Source organism: Pinus tabuliformis, chromosome 1_2 (assembly GCF_031772625.1).
Source record: "Pinus tabuliformis cultivar Carrire ecotype Pingquan chromosome 1_2, CPIR1, whole genome shotgun sequence".
In the NCBI taxonomy this organism is placed as follows: domain Eukaryota; kingdom Viridiplantae; phylum Streptophyta; class Pinopsida; order Pinales; family Pinaceae; genus Pinus; species Pinus tabuliformis.
In genome coordinates this window covers 625,361,630-625,378,492 of record NC_142298.1, presented here as the reverse complement: position 1 = coordinate 625,378,492, position 16,863 = coordinate 625,361,630, and the positions used below count along the sequence as shown (strand labels likewise).

Below are 16,863 nucleotides of genomic sequence, written 5' to 3'. Positions count from 1 at the left end.
GAGGTGGGGACCTCGTCGCCCTCTAGTAGAGCGTCAAGAACAAGTGGTTGAAGTGGAGGGTGATTGGGGTGTCAAGGTTTCTTTCAAGAGAAAATTGGCTCACGAACGAGTTCTATTGCCTGGTCATGTGGACTCACCACCATCTCTAGACTCTTTGGATATGTAGCTTTGGAGCATTTTTGCACTCTTTGTGGAACTGGGGCAATAGAGGCAAGAGGATCAAAACGAGGTGATAACATTCATGAATGATTTACAACATAATCAATGGGAAATCCTATACAGGTTGGCCTCACTTAGATGGAGCCAAAGACGAGTTAATGATATGTTGGATCAGATTAAGGCCCAAATTGATTACTTGGAGTTTCATGTTCACAGGGAACCAAGACCCCAAGACATTTGTGGTGATGGACAGGCACCGATACCTCATCATAATCCCTGATGGTCGTGGGATGCATATGTATTCTCTTTGTGTTTTGGGTGCTTTGTGCATTTTGTTTTTGGGCACGATGTAAATTTTGGTATTTTGGTATTAGTTTGTGTATCTTTCTCCTGACCAATAAATCCAGTAGGAGTGAGGTTGGGAGAGAAGTGAAAATCAAGTAAATTTGTTGTACTATTTTGAAGAATTAATAAAAACTATTTGATCGACTATATATATATATATATATATATATATATATATATATATTATTTTTAACAATAGCATAAGATTTTCTATTAAAAGGTTCAGTGTTGAACTCAGAAGTTACATGCCATTGATATCAAGAAACACTCTCTCCATGATTCCTGATTCAAAATGTCTGCCATTCCTATGTGCCAAAATTTCGTTTTTACATTTTCATTTCTAATTATGCCCTAACAAGTTCTGTAACATCTCCAAAAACTGTCTATTAGGAAACAAAAGGAGTAATGCATTTAAAGATGGGAGAGAGACTGGAATCCTTATCAAACATTTCCTTCTTTAAGGGATGCCCCATGGATGTTGATTCAAAAGCCTATTTGTGTCATTTATAAAAGGGGCCTCCAAGTTTTCAACACCTTTCTTTTCTGCATGATTATGATTGATCTAGAATTTTGTGTAGAATGTAAGTTTATAATGTTGCTTGTCATAGCATATGCTCACTTCAACTTCTAATTCTCTATGGGGCATGTTTAACAAAAAGACGTCTAAGCCCTAAATTCTACATAGAGACGACACTTGAAACTTGAATTCCACAGAATTTTCCACCATGGTAGCATCAAGTCCTGTAGTGGATTTGGAGCTCATTGCAAGTTCCATCAAGGGCTCATCCCCAACCATTATAAAACAAAGCAACCAAACCAAATAGTTCATAAAGGCCATGTATCATCACTCCAACCAATGACCCATGATAAACTCAGACCAACATATAGAACAAGAACACACTCATAAATACCAATAGTCCGCCACGAAGGGGCCCAAAAATATAGCATAATACAAAGACATAACTGATTACGAAACAGAGCCCAAGAATTACCTTTGAAGCACAAATCCCATAGACAAGGAATCATAACAGTTGAACTCGTAGAGACAGGGTTCAACCCTTTAATAATTGATCCCCTCGTTCAGAAGTAACTCTCCACCAACCACCACCACTTTGCCCCATAATGTCCCTTGGTATTGTCCTCCACCTGTGAAATTATGGAATTAACATTACTCCTCACATAATAATCAAGTGATCCCTCCTAAATATCCAATAGGCCAAATTCCCCATGATCATCATCGAATGAATGCGCCAGCTCGTCCTTCTGTATTGATGAGGGATGAAATAGTGTGTAACCTACCTAAACATGATTACATAGTACCATTTATCAAATGGATTGAAGCTTCTAAGCACCATCTCCAAGTGAGGGCACCTGTATGGGCCTTCTATGTCAATGATACATGCAAACATGAGATTTTTTTTCCACCTTTTTAAGAATTCCAAGAGATAGTTGGGGGGGAGGCTCATATATGAGATGTCCATTCCATTCAAGGTTCTCCTTGGGGAGATATGTCCAATGGTTAGCCTTTTCATCAGCTTTGGAATTATTTACTCTCAACACATTATAGAAATGGGATCTTGGGTTATGATTCATAAGCTTGAGGATTCTTGTGATTATTTGAGCAAATCTTACATCTTGGGGTGGAGTTTTTTTAGTATCCTTCATATGATAAGGAGGGAGTCTCCTATCACAGTGATTTCTTGTGTATTCATTTTCACAACTTGTTTTATCCCTTGAAAAAGAGTGTAGGCTTTGATAGCATTATTGGTTGTATGTCCTAGTCCGCAAGCATATTTATATTCCAGTTGATTCTCGGGATGAATAATCACCCCCCTCTTGTTGCCCCTCTTTCTCTTTATAAATATTAGGTAATACATTTAACTATAATTTTATATAATTTTAAAATTCAAGTAAATATGTTATAAAATGAAATTTAAATTTAAGTAAAAATGCGTAATGCATGACTGTTAAGTCCTTGCCTAAAAAATTAGACAAAAATATAAATAGGTAGTTAAACTTAACATGACTAAAAATACAAATAGTGTGTTTTTGTTAGAAGAAACTAAAAAAAAACATTATTTATTCATAAAATTTGTAAAGGAGTACTGAACTATCCATTCTAAAAGCAAAAATAGATTTAAATTTTTTGAAAAACAAGTTAATATGAGTATTGATCAATTGTAAATTAGGTATTGACACCATACTATCTTAAATATATTAGTTATTAATATTGTGCAAGTACTCCCCCAATCGGAGTGCATACTTGGTGATCGATGAAATCAAGGAATTTAATGGTGAGAGCCTCAAAGTGTCAACCCACCACCTTCCACATGCGTGGCAAGGCTGGCAGGGTCACGTCGGGCAACTGTGAGAGTTATAGCTGGGAGGGTGGCGATAGGATGGGCGTCCGTCTCCATTATGGTAGTGAGGTTCTGAAGGTTTGCATGTAGGGTGGTAACCAGAGTAAGCAAGGAGATTGCCGCAGAGGAGGGCATCGAAACAAAGGCAGGCGGATAGACTAGGCTCGCATCCAGACCGCCATAGCGAGGGTGAATTGGTATGTTGTCTGTTGCAATGTTGGAAGTCTTCGGGGTTTATGGTTTGGGTTGGCAGGGTATTAGTTGGCGGGGTTCTGTAAGTCCGAGTCCTGCTTTGTTTTGTTTAATGCTAAGTCTGGGGGTCCGCAGTGGAAATTGGCTTGGAGGCACCACCATTTCCCTACTTTTTGGCATTTGGATTTCCCACCGAGGGATCCTCCTCACCATGCATGCTGGGAGGGTAGCTAGAGAAGGTAGGCAGGGTGGGGGAATTGCAATTTTGAGGCTCGTTGAACTCTGGGCCGAAAGGCCTTGGGTTGTGGTTGAAAGTCGAAGGGACATAAACATCACCGTGATGGACCGGCTGGGGGATACAATGGCCTTGACTCTACAACGGAGTGAGGCAGACCCGACAGGGAATGGGCCTGATGGGTGTTGCGAGTCTGAGTTAAGAGGGGCTAAGGGAGAGTTGAGTAATTTCTTGCATCGGAGGGGCAATGTATGGGGTTGGGAGCCTGTAAATAACAGTGCAACATCTGAATTTGTTTATGTTGTCTTTGGAAATCGACTTACAAATTGTTTTGAACCTAATTTAGATGGTGAACAACTCGATCAATTTTTATGCACGTTAGGTGGACAGTGTATAGTTAAATTGCAAGGAACGAATCCTGGGAAGCCTGCAAGAAGGTGGTTCAACTAGTCGAAAAGCTTCCACTGCCATAGAGCATATTATCCAGGGTGAGTTAAGATGGTTTGGGCAACACCAAGCACACAAAGCCCAGATTCGTGCGACCGAGGCAAAGGCAGAAAATCCAGAGGAAAATACAAGGAAGGGGAGTCCCGTAATTTGGGAGGCAAGCCGAGAGGCCGCTAGCTGACGATGAACATTATCAATGAAGCGGTGGAAGCATACCACAAGGGCATCAACGAGGATAAAACATTTATTATAATATATAAGGATATAGAAGGATATACATACTGGATAGAGGTTGGAGGTCACGGGGAGGAAATGGTTGCATAAGCAAAAGTTTAGTCAACCATTTTTTTATTCACCATGTTTTTACTCTCCTTTTAGGCTTCTTCTCCGAGATCTTTTGGCATATTTGGAATATGATTTAGGGTGCACTTTTGGGCATATTCGTGGAATAGTTTTTTGGATTTTGCTTGTGTATGTGAAAAATGTTACAAATACATGAAGAAAATTTAAGGTTGAACATTTTTACCTTTTTTTATATACTTTTATGATTAACTCAGTTTAAATATAAAATTCAAGGGAGAAAATTATTTTTTTAATTATTAATGTAAATAAGATTCTATAATATTATTATGTTTAGGTTATTAATGTTTTCAATTTTTTTTTATAGATGCTAATAGAGCCATTAAAATTAAAAATATAAATTCTTTACCACATTATTTCACTTTTTCAACATGTTTTTCACTCTTCTTTTAAACTTCTTCTCCCAAATTTTTAGGCATATTTGGAATAAGATTTAGGGTTCAGTTTGGGGCATATTTGTGGAATGATTTTTTGGGTTTTGTTTATGTGTGTTGTTTCACTTTACCCAAAAGAAAATAGTTTGACTTCAACAATGCATTATAAGTAATGACTATTATTTTTTTTGGAACAAAATAGATTGACTTCAACAATGCATTATAAGTAATGACTATTTAATTTTTTTGGAACACACATCTAGGCTCAGAATTAAGTTTTGAATCAATGATTACTATGTTTACATTCAAAATGATAATGATTAATTTGGTAGTGTCACTGCTATATGAAGAATGTTAACAATACCTGAAAGAAATTTCAGGTTAAACATTTTTATAAAAAAATATAAATAATTTTTTTTATAAATTTAAATATAAAATTCAAGAGTGGTTTTTGTTTTTTTGTTTTTGTTTGTTTGTTTGTTTGTTTGTTTTTTTAATCTAAAAAAGATTTCATAATATTGTTTTGTTTATGTTATTATAGTGTGGGCAGGCATGGTATTACCCATTCAATTTGTTTTCACTGCCTATTAGTTTGTGACCAAAAATTTATGCCACTTACCCATAGTTTAACATTAGGAATTCAATTTTTATTATTTAAATTTGTTTATTTGTAAGATGATTGGTTGAGGTCTTATCATTGTTGTTTAGTAACTTCCATTTCTATTTCTATTAGTTGCTAATTTTTTGTTTTTAGTTTCATTCATTTTTATTAAATTTTCTGATTTTTTTCTTTTTCTTTCTATTATCCATTTTCTTGACTTTTAACATTACTTACTATTATATTAAAAACACATTTTAATATATATATATATATTAGTTAACCATATTTCTTAATTTTTGGCAATGACTTTCAACAATACAATATTTTATTAGTTGTTTTATTTTTATGATGAAATCTTTGCCTTTATTGTTTTTAGCTTAATTAAGCCTTATTTAAAGTGAAAGGTATTAGCTACTATGTAGCCCTTGTTAGTGTTTTGAAAGAGTTTTATACATAATAATAGAACCATTGATATTTAAAATATAAAATTTTTATCACATTATTTTACTTTCACTACATTACTCTATTATATTAAGTTTACAAATTTTAATATATTAATTTATAAAAATAAATATTATGTAGATTTATAATATATTTTATTATAATAAAATATACTAATAAGAATAAATTGTTATACTGCTTTTGCTTTTGCTTTGTGTATTAGTTTATCTTTGATTTTTGAGGTCTTATTATGGGTTGTTTAGTAACTTTCATTTCTATTACTTACTAATTTTTTGTTTTTTGTTTGATTTTCTTTTTATTTAACTTTTTGTTTTTTTTTTTTGTTATTTCCATTTTCATGAATTATTGTTTTTTGTCTTATTATGAGTTGTTTAGTAACTTCCATTTCTATTACTTACTAATTTTTTGTTTTTAGTTTTATTTCCTTTTTATTTTTTGTTTTTTTATTCCATTTTTTCTATTATTTCCATTTTCATGAATTATAGTTTTTTGTCCATATTTTCAATTTAAGATGACTTATTATTCTCTCTCTCTCTCTCTCTCTCTATATATATATATCTATATAAACACACACATATAAACCATATATATTAAAGTGTGTATATGTTAATATAAACAATAATAATTAATCATATTTCTTAAGTTTTGGTGATGACATTCAACAATACAATATTTTATTAATTATTTTAGTTTTGTTTTTAAATCTTTGTCTTTATTATTTTTTAGTTTAATTAAGTTATATTTAAGTTAAGCGGCAAGTACCACCTCCTATGTAGCCCTTGTTTAGATATTGTAATTTATAATTTAAAAACCAGCCTAGATCCATCTTGACTCTGGATCTATCAAGCCCCGAGAGGGATCAAATCTCTAGAGGTGCAAACCTTTTTTTTTAGTGCAAAACATGAGGAAATGTTTGCACCTTGAGAGATTTGATCCCTCTCGGCACTTGATAGATCTAGAGTTAAGATGGATCTAGGCTGGTTTCAGTCGTGATCGGCCAAAGAAAATCCAACTAACATATGATTCATGTGATATTAATATAATCATTTTAAATATGCTTAATCTAGTCATTTTAATTTTAAATTTGTTTAGTTACCTCAGTTTCTTGAGATGATAAATATTGTTAATAACTTTAATGATGAAATACAAATTTTAAATGTAAAGTGACAAGAGATGATAAATATTGTTAATAACTTTAATGATGAAATACAAATTTTGAATGTAAAGTGACAATGTAATAGTGTTGGATGATAGAAAATGTGAATAATAAGAATATAGTCAATTACAAATAGTCTTCATTGTGATTAATCTCAAAATATTTTCTTCTACTATTCTTATTGTCATCCTTGTTACTTTTGTCATCTTTTTATATTGACTATATGGAAATGACATATTAAATTGTAAACCATTTAAATCTTTAGTTCGAGCTATTGTAGTAAACATCATACCTTGTTTCTCTTTCTCTCCAATATTAATAGGTTGAATTACTATTACACAAAATTCAATGTACATTGTTAATAGTTTTTTGTGCTTACACTGAAATCAATGCACAATGTTAATCCAATCACTTTAAAATTAATGCACTATCATACATCCAATTACATCAAATCAAAGATCAGCATCTACAAAATCAATGCATCTAATGAAAACAATCAAATAAGATTAGAAAACAACATTTTCACTGAAATCAATGCACCTAATGCAAGCAATCAAATAGGACTATAAATCAACATTGACACTCAATGCATCGAGTGCAATTAAGCAAATAGGATTATAAACCAACATCTACAAATAATTCAATGCATCTAGTGCAAATAATCAAATATGATTAAAAATCACCATCTACACCAAAATCAATGCATTTAGTGCAAGCAACCAAATATGATTAGAAATCATCTACATTGAAATCAATGCATCTAGTGCAAGAAATCAAATAAGATTAGAAATCATCATCTACACAGAAATCAATGCATTTAGTGCAAGCAATCAAATAGGATTACAAATCATCTACATTGAAATCAATGCATCTAGTACAAGCAATCAAATATCATTAGAAATCACATCTACACTAAAATTAACGCATTTAGTGCAAGCAATCAAATACGATTACAAATCACCACCTACACTAAAATCAATACATCTCGTGCAATAAATCTTCTTCACTCTTTCCCCTATCCATCTCTATCTATATATACCTCCATCTCTCCTTCTTTATCTCTCTATCTCACCCCCCCAAACACACACACACTCTCTCACTCCATATCTATCAATCTCTCTGTCCCTCCCTCTCTCCACTCATTCACATCCTCTCTCTCGTCCTTCTTCTCCCTCCCTCTCTCTCCAAATCTATTACTATATCTCTCCCTCTCTCCTCTCTCCTTCTCTCCCCCATTCCCTCAATCTCTCATTCTTCGTCTCTTTATCTCACCCCTAAACATACACACTCTCTCTTCATCTCTCCCTTGTCACTCCCTCTCTCTTTCCCCTTCTCACTCTCTATGTATTTCTTCTTCTCCCGCTCTCTCCCCCTCCATCTCCATCTCCTTATCCCTCCCTCTCTCCTCCTCTCTCTCAAGTTCGTTCTCTCGTACTTCCTCTCCCCCCCTTTCTCTCCTACCTCCCTCTCTCTACCCCTTCACGCACACTCTCTCTCTTTGCCCTCCAATCCTCTCTCTTCCCCCGTCTCTCTCTCTCTCTCTCTCCAAGTATGTAACTATATCCGTCCCTCTCTCCTTCTCCCCCCTTCTCTCTATCTCTCCTTATTTGTCTCTTTATCTCATCCCTAAACATATACTCTCTCTCTATCTCTCCCTTGTCACTCCCTCTCTCTCTCTCTCTCCCCACTTCTCACTCTCTATGTCTTTCTTCTTCCCTCCCTCTCTCCCCCTCCAACTCCATCTCTCTATCCCTCCCTCTCTCCTAGTCTCTCTCAAGTCCTCTCTCCCCCTTTCTCTCCTACCTCCCTCTCTCTCCCCCCATCTCTCTCTCTTTGCCCTCCAATCCTCTCACTATCTCCCTCCCTCTTTCCTCCCCTCTCTCTCCCCTCCATCTTTGTGTCTCCCTCTCCCTATCTTACCCTTCTCTACCTCTCTCACTCCTCTCCCTCTCTCTCTTTTCATTCCTCCTCTCCCCTCTCCTTCAGTTTATCTCCATCTCTCCCTTATCACTCCCCCTATCTCTCCACTTCTATTACTCTATGTCTTTGTTCTTCCCTCCCATATATATCTAGAGTTTATATATATCATGATATATTAATATATATTATAATATAACAAATTTAATATTGTATTAACCCAAAGTTATTAAATTTAATAATATTAATATTATAATATATTAATATGAATATTAGATTTAATAATAATAATATTAATCTTTTAATAGTGTTTTCTTGCATGGTATTAATAATAATTTGGTCCATGGTATTTGGCCCTTATGCTTGGCCTAAATAGAACCTATTTTTTGAGTGTTAGTAAGTATAACTAAGTTTAAGGAGTAAATATAAAAAGATGTTTTATTTATTTACCATATTTATTTATATTTTTATTTATTTATCATATCTCTTTTATTTGCGATGAGATTTGGCCCATAGGCTTGGTATATAATTAGATGTTGATTTTTAATCCTATTTGATATATTTTTATTTATTTACCATACCTCTTTTTATAAATATGATATTTGACCCATATCATTAATAATTATTTGCCCCATAGTATTTGGCCCATAGGCTTCACTTAAATAAAACCTCATTTTTGAGTTTTATTAAATATAAAGAAGTTTATGGAGTAAATATTAAAAGAGGTTTTATTTATTTACCACACCTCTTGTTTATCTATATTTTTATTTATTTACCATACATCAAGAGTAAATATAATTTTATTTTATTTTATTTATTTACCATATTTATGGTTTATTTATATTTAAAATCAGTCTAGATCCATCTTAATTATGGGTTTATAAATCTGAGAGAGGGATCAAAGCTCTCAAGGTGCAAATCTTTCCTAAATTTTGCACTCAAAAATAGAAGTTTGCACCTAGATAAATTTGATTGATAGATCTAGATGAATCTAAACTGGTTATATTTATATTATATATATTAATGTATATAACTTTCTTAAAAAAATTCTTGTGATTAAGAATTTCAAAAACCACTAAAACAACTTTTAACTCTTTTTCTATTAGTCATAAGTTTTTTTCCTTGTTTTTTCTATATCAATTTATTACTTTTAAATTTTGACTTAGCAATATTTTTTTGTTTTATTTTTTTAATATTTTCAATTTAGTTTTGTAATAAGACTTCAATTCTTTTTACCAATATAATTATTTAAATTTTATTTTATTTATTTTTATACATATATATTTTTTCTTTGTCAAGTTGTTTGTGATCGTCACGGTTTGACCTGTGGCTTGAGGAGCCGCTACACCAGGCCTTAGCTGATTGGATTTTTTAGCATATCTCCAGCCTAGTACAACGCACAACCACCCCATGAGGTTTGATCCTGAGTCACCTTGTTAACCAGGTTTATCCTTAGCCAATTATGTTAGTAAGACTTGACATTTATTTATATTAATATAAATTAAAATTTATTAATAATCCCCAAAAAATTTAAAATTTAAAAAAAAATCTGAAATATGTTTTAATGTGGGGTTGCCATGTGCTCACCCCTATCCCCTGTTGTTGCTAATATTTTTATGGAAGATTTTGAATCCAAGGCTCTAAACTCAGCCCGCCTCCTGCTTAAGCTTTGGAAAAGATATGTAGATGACACTAATGTCATTTGGTCTCATGGCCAAGAAAAGTTAGATTTCTTCTTCGATCATCTCAATAGTCAATCCTCGGCCATTAAGTTCACTAAGGAACAAGAAGTCGATGGTTGCCTCCCTTTCCTTGATATTCTTATCTCTAAGAATAATGATGGCTCCCTCTCCCACCGAGTGTTTCGTAAGAAAACTCATATGGAGCAGTATCTTCATGCTAGTTCCCACCATTTCCCGGCCCAAAAGTTGGGGGTTTTCAACACCCTTGCTACTCGTGCCTTAAGAATCTTTGATAAAAAGAGCTTCGAGGAGGAGAAATCCCATCTCCTTAATGTCTTTGTTGAGAATGGTTATAGCAGACACTTGGGACATAAGGCTTTCCTCAAAACAGCTAAGAATTCGTTAACTAGAAGAGGACCTAAAGAATGGATTCCTGGTGTCCATCTTCCGTTTGTTCAGGGGACCACGGATAGGATTGCGAGGATTCTTAAAAAACATAATGTCCCCACAACCTTTAGACCTCTTAACACCATTCGTAAGTCCCTCAAATCAGTGAAGGATCTTATCGACCCCAAGGACATGAAAGGGGTTTATATTATTCCTTGTTCATGTGGGACCCCCTATATTGGTGACACTGGTCGCTCCATTAATCAAAAGATTAGTGAGCACACAGCTGACCTTAAGCATATGAGAACCAAGTCTTCCGCTTTACCAGAGCATGTGGAGAAAACCAATCATCATGTCTGCATCGAGGAAGCTAGTGTTATTGCTAGAGTGTCGCAATTCCATCACCGAAAATTTAGGGAAGCCCTTGAGATTGAAAAAAGGCCGAACAATCTCAATAAATAGGATGGCTAGAAGATCAGTAGTTGCTGGGTCCCAGCCCTCTCCTCCTAGTCATTTTCTTCCTTTCTTCCCCTCCCTTCGTTTAGCCTGATCTGGTTGTTTTTAGTATGTTTTTCCCTTGTTGTGATCGATATAGGTGGAGTTATTGTAATAGCACTTTATTTTTGCTGTTGTTTTATTCTAATAACTATTCTTGAAGCTAATTTAGGATAATACACCAATTTTTTACCCTTAAATAAAATATTAATTAATTTTTAAATATTATAATATTTTTTCTAACCCTTGAATTCTCTAATAATTAAAAAACTTTTTAACTATTAATTTAAAATTAATTTTTTAAAAATTAATGTATTTTAATATATATTTATAAATATATGTTCCTTTAACTTATAATTTGATTAAAATATAATTAACTATTTATAGATTACACTATTTTTAACTCTTACTAATATTTATATATTATAACTTTATAACTAACATTTTTAGATTAATTTATTTTTTGATTTACTTAAAATTAATTAATTTTAATATATATTAATTGAAAATTAATTTAAATTAATTTATTTTAATATATATTTATAAACATATGTCTCTTTAACTTATATTTTGATTAAAATATAGTTAGCTATTTATAGATTACTCTATTTTTAACTTGTATAACTAACTAATATTTATATAATAACTTTGATAACTCACAATTTTAGATTAATTTATTTTATGATTTATTCAAATTTACTTATTTTAATATAGATTTATAATTATAAAATGATCCATTTACTTATTTTAAGAATATAAATAACCGAATTAACTTATCTAATTAAATAAGTTTTATCAAAGTCAAACTAGCTGTTTCCGTCAAATCTAGCTATTGTCATTGTCGTTGGATGTTCTGCTCTATCTATTTAATATGCAAAGCGAGATCTGTTCGTTCAACTTGTCCTGAGGATGAACCACACTAGTTGGTTGGCGTTGACAAAAGTATTTCTATGTGGTTGGTTCGCGTTGACAAAAGTATCTCTATGTGATTTTCGCCGAAGAATCTTCTCAACTTCATATGGATCACAAAAGCCTAAATTCAATAATTGAATCCCTACACATTAAATCAGTTATTTATAAAAATTTATTTCGCTGATTTAAAACATATTTTGAAATATGCAACCCTCAGTGATTTTATTTATTTTGATTATATATTTATTGGTCTTATTTTTATTTAGTTTGATTATAAATTTATTATTTTTCAAATTATATTTAAAATTTAGAATAGTTTCCCATTTTATTTATTAATTTTAATTGAGATGAATTAATTTCAATCATATATCTTTATGAAATAGAAAATGGTTTTATTATTTAATTTTAATTTAATATATTTATTATTTTTAATTATGATTTAATTAATTTGATTCATAAACAAATTTAAAATATAAAAAAAAAGCAAATTTAAAAAAAAAAAAAAAAACTATAAAAAACTATTAAGTAAAGTAAAATAAATTATTTTACTGCTAAATTACTAAAAATTGGGTGGCGTGACGTGCTTCCTATAATTTGGTAGCTAAGGTGGTAACGTAACCGGTTTCCTTCTTTCCTCCCTCATTAAATTATTAAGTGGTTTTCCCTTCAAATAAAAAAGGGACACTCTTGTCCTTATGAGCCCGCAGGTTTCATAATTGAACGCCAAGTACACAAACGCATCGCAACGAAATGGATGTCAAGCGTTGTGTTTGGGCTGTTTTATTTGCCTTTCATAGCGGGGTTGCATACGGATATGAATTGCAGTCCAAGCCGGATCCTAGTGATGCTCGTGCCACCGCGCGATGGCTGGTATCCCAAAATTTATGGGGAGTATTAAGGTACTAATCCCCAATTCTCTTCATTCATAATTACTAAACTCTACTGGAGTTCATGACGAAATATTCATCTGACATGGTATTACGTATTTCATGAATTTGATTGTAGTTCAATCCATTAAAATTGCTTTAGCTTATCTGCGGTTTTGTGCTTGCTGTTCAAACAGAGTTTACGATTCTGGAAAAAAATAAAATTCTAAAATAATTTACAGCATTTATTAGCAATCTCTTTGAAATACCCGAGTGTTACTAGGATGAGACCTTAGGGTGCGTGATCAAAGAGGAAATTAACAGAGGATAGATATCTTACATTAATATAAAACCATGGAGGCATCAAATTACCGGCATCTTATAACAGAGGAAGACAAAAGCATAAACATCTATATATATACAATCTATTGGTGTATTTTTCTGGTCTAATTTCTCTAAAATCGGGCAGAAATTCATTGAAATCACAATCTTGATGGGTAACTCTGCACAATAGAAGTACCCTAGGCGTTTTTCAGGTGCTGAATCCATATATACAGTCAAAGAACCAGTTTGAATAACACAAATCAAGATTTCACCTCAAATTTTTCTGCCAGATTCTGGCACCAAAAACTCCAAAAAGTCGCACTAAAGATAACTCCCATTTTTACCATCACTTGGGGCGTTCACTCTGGGTGGTTTTCAAATTTACTAATTGACAGCATGACTGAGCAATTGTATCCTTTTTCCTTCTCCATCCGTCGACCCAAAACCTTGAGACTTGAATTTCCATATATCACCTTATTTGAATTACAGAGTTAACCCAGAGTTCAGCAACACAGTTTCCAGCAATCTAAGAGTACTTCAAGAGGCACTGTAATGGCATATGATTGTCTGCAAAATTTAGCCAAAGTTAGTTAACTTTATCTTTACACTATAGCCTAACTTAATTCTGTGTGAAATGCCAAAATTGCCATTCCAAACTTCGTAACTTTTAATTAAACAGCCCTTGGCAAATGGCCCTAATTTATATGAAAGCCAAAGTCAAACCACAGATAGTGCCTTAATCCATGTACAATCCCTAATTCAGTAATTTTCAAATGCATAATCTTAAATTTTGGGAACGGGATCATAATAATGATAGAGCACTTCTCTGAAACACAGAAAACCTAGAGAGTTACTCATAGTATTTAAAAAGATCAGTGTTACGATAATACAATGCAAATGTGCAAGTATACCAGTTAGATAATTGATAGCTTTTTGATCCATTTTCTAGCAAAAATAGCGATAGAACAATTCTATTGACTGGTATATTAGACTCTATAATAAGAAGTTACCAATTTGTGCGGATGTCTTTCTGCGGGCAGATAAATTCAATTTATGTTTGCAAGTGTCTGTGGTGTTCAGAATTTGAAGAAATAGCTTCTGGAATTATATTGAAGCTATTTCTTCAAATTCAATTTAATTACTATAGTCTCATTGTTTAATGGATTCATACTACACTCTTATAAAATTCTTATAAAAATAAGTCAATTTGAAGTTGACTGCTTTGAATTCATTATTGCCTTGTTCTAAAACACCTAATGAGGTAAGGAATGGAAAGTATTGATGAATGTTTTTGTCTTTTGAGGCAGAAAGTGCTTGTTCTTGAATTTACAATCTATTGACAAATCCAAAGTGGTCCTTAGCTCAAAGAAACATATGTTATGTTGGAAGTCAATAAAGTACGAACATTTTTTGAGAAGAAGGAAATGAAACCATAATCAATGTTTAGCATTCTGTCTTGGTCGATCTACTTTCTTTCTCTTCAATATACACTATATACTACCTAGGTAACCAGCCATCCATCTACCACTAAGCTAAGATATGATAACTATATTAATGTCCAGCGAAATGACCACAAAAGTAGGTCAATGGGACTGCTAAGTACAATGATGTTGATACAAGCAGGGTACCAAAAGGTGTCCTATATAAAGAACAATTAATAAAGTACAAACATAATGTTTGTATGATAAAACTTGAAAAACTCTCGACTCCAAGTGTGGTCGGCTGTAGAAAGTAGCAAGGGCCTAGGTCATGATCCACTAGATCTATCTCTCCTTACACTTTAGGTTGAATGAAGAAAACTCAAAATAGAATGGTGCCTCGAGTGAGAGCTAGGGAAGATCCGGACCTTCTCCTGCACCATTGCGAGGAAGAAGTAACCTACCGCTAGTATCTAAGTGACCTCGGGCGCCTGCTGATAATAAATCTGGTTTGGTGTTGTCTTTGAGGTCTTTGGGGAAGGGGAATGGTCCATTGTGTCCACACCAATGTGGAGTTCGAGGCAATGTTGTTGTCAATCTATCATTTGGTGCCTTGGCTGTTAGGAGCACCTAGAAGAAGGACATAATCTGCTAAACTTGATCTTGTTGAGAAGCCTGGAGAATGTGGGAATGAAGTCTGAGGGCCTTCTACATGTAAATGGCTAGCAATTTGTGGTTTGAGTATTGGAAGAAACTTGAGAGGGTTTGGATCCTCTTAAACAGGCAATGAAATCTCCCACATATCTCATAATAAATGGAGCAACAAAAGATGAAATGCTCCTTAGTCTCAATCTTTTGAAGATGGCATAGTTGGCAAATCCTCTTTTACCGGTCAATTTGGTAGTCAATCTCAATCTCAATGGCCACAATACTAGGTATCTCCCCAAAGAACCCATATGTATTCCTCAAGTATTTGGAGGGTCTAGACTCTACACAACCATTTGCAGAAGCAAGTGATGTTGTTCAAACCTGAAACGATGGACAAGGCTTGAGCATAGGCATCATACCTGGAGAACATAGGCCATAAGAAAGCAATCAAGTAGGTCAATGCAGGAGTACCAGGAAGCTTCCAAAGAGGGGAAGAAGAAGTGGAAAGGAGGAAAAGATAAAATGACAATAGCCACAACACACTAGTGCAAAGATCTTAACAACTATTGCAACCTATTAATTTTAGTTAACAATGGTATGTTCTATGCTTAGAACAATTACTTCAATGTTCCTTTAGCAGCCCAATGTCAATTTCCAATTTAGTTTTCCAATAGTAATCACATTAACCATAAATCACATTGATAGTAACCGTAGTTAGAACATAAAATAAAATGCAGAAGACAAGCCAAGACAAGAGGACACCAAATTTGGCGGATGCTAGAGAAAAACCCCAATGTGGGGAAACCCTTTGATCAATTCTTCTTATTATTAAATCAAATGTTTGGCAGAGAGAGAGAGTACAAAAAATCAATTTTGACTTGCCAAATCAAAGTTAAAACAACCATGTCAAATCTGTAGTCAACTGCAGTCAAATCAGTCCTAATCAGAAAGTCAAAGATGGTCAACACAACAACAAAACTTCCCTTTTGAAGCTTGGTTAAAGGCATTCAAACTCAGCCTCCAGTAGTGGTCAAAGTTAGCCCAAAGCATTCATAAAATCTGCAATGAAACTTGTTCAACCTAAAGTCAACCATGCAGTTTAACAGGTCTGCGGTCAACGCAGGTCAAACAACCCAGGAAATCTTGGTTTTTGTGCCAATCAATGTAGCCTGGTCAAACAGAGTCAATCCCTCCAAAATCGTAGTCAATCTTGGTTAAATAGTCCTTGGTCAACACTGGTCAAACTTCAAACAATCCTTGAATACTCCTCGTCATGTACCATCTCTATATCTCATCTTATCTCTGCTCTGCTGAATACTGATATGAATAATGAAGAAGAATTGATCGAGAGTGAGTCACAAGACCTTACCACTCTCCACTAACAAAAGTCAGTCCAGAGGTAGAACCTCAATCAAACTTGATCTCAGATCAAGTTGTTGAACACCATGCATCCTAGACATAAGGAGTACGACAATACACGATGCGTCCATCGGTAGTGCTATGGTCCCTATCCACTTTTCCCA

The 16,863-nt window shown here is 33.6% G+C and overlaps 1 protein-coding gene across 1 annotated transcript in view; it reads left to right on the top strand.

The window, feature by feature from the left end:
- The first annotated feature begins 12,747 nt into the window (after window positions 1–12,747).
- Window positions 12,748–16,863, top strand: part of LOC149207180 (uncharacterized) — a 127,500-nt gene continuing 123,384 nt past the window's right edge. Inside the window, exon 1 of the mRNA XM_089395669.1 lies at window positions 12,748–12,983. Coding sequence (XP_089251795.1) covers window positions 12,835–12,983 — 149 coding nt within the window. The 5' untranslated portion in view covers window positions 12,748–12,834. The remainder of the gene's footprint in view (window positions 12,984–16,863) is intronic.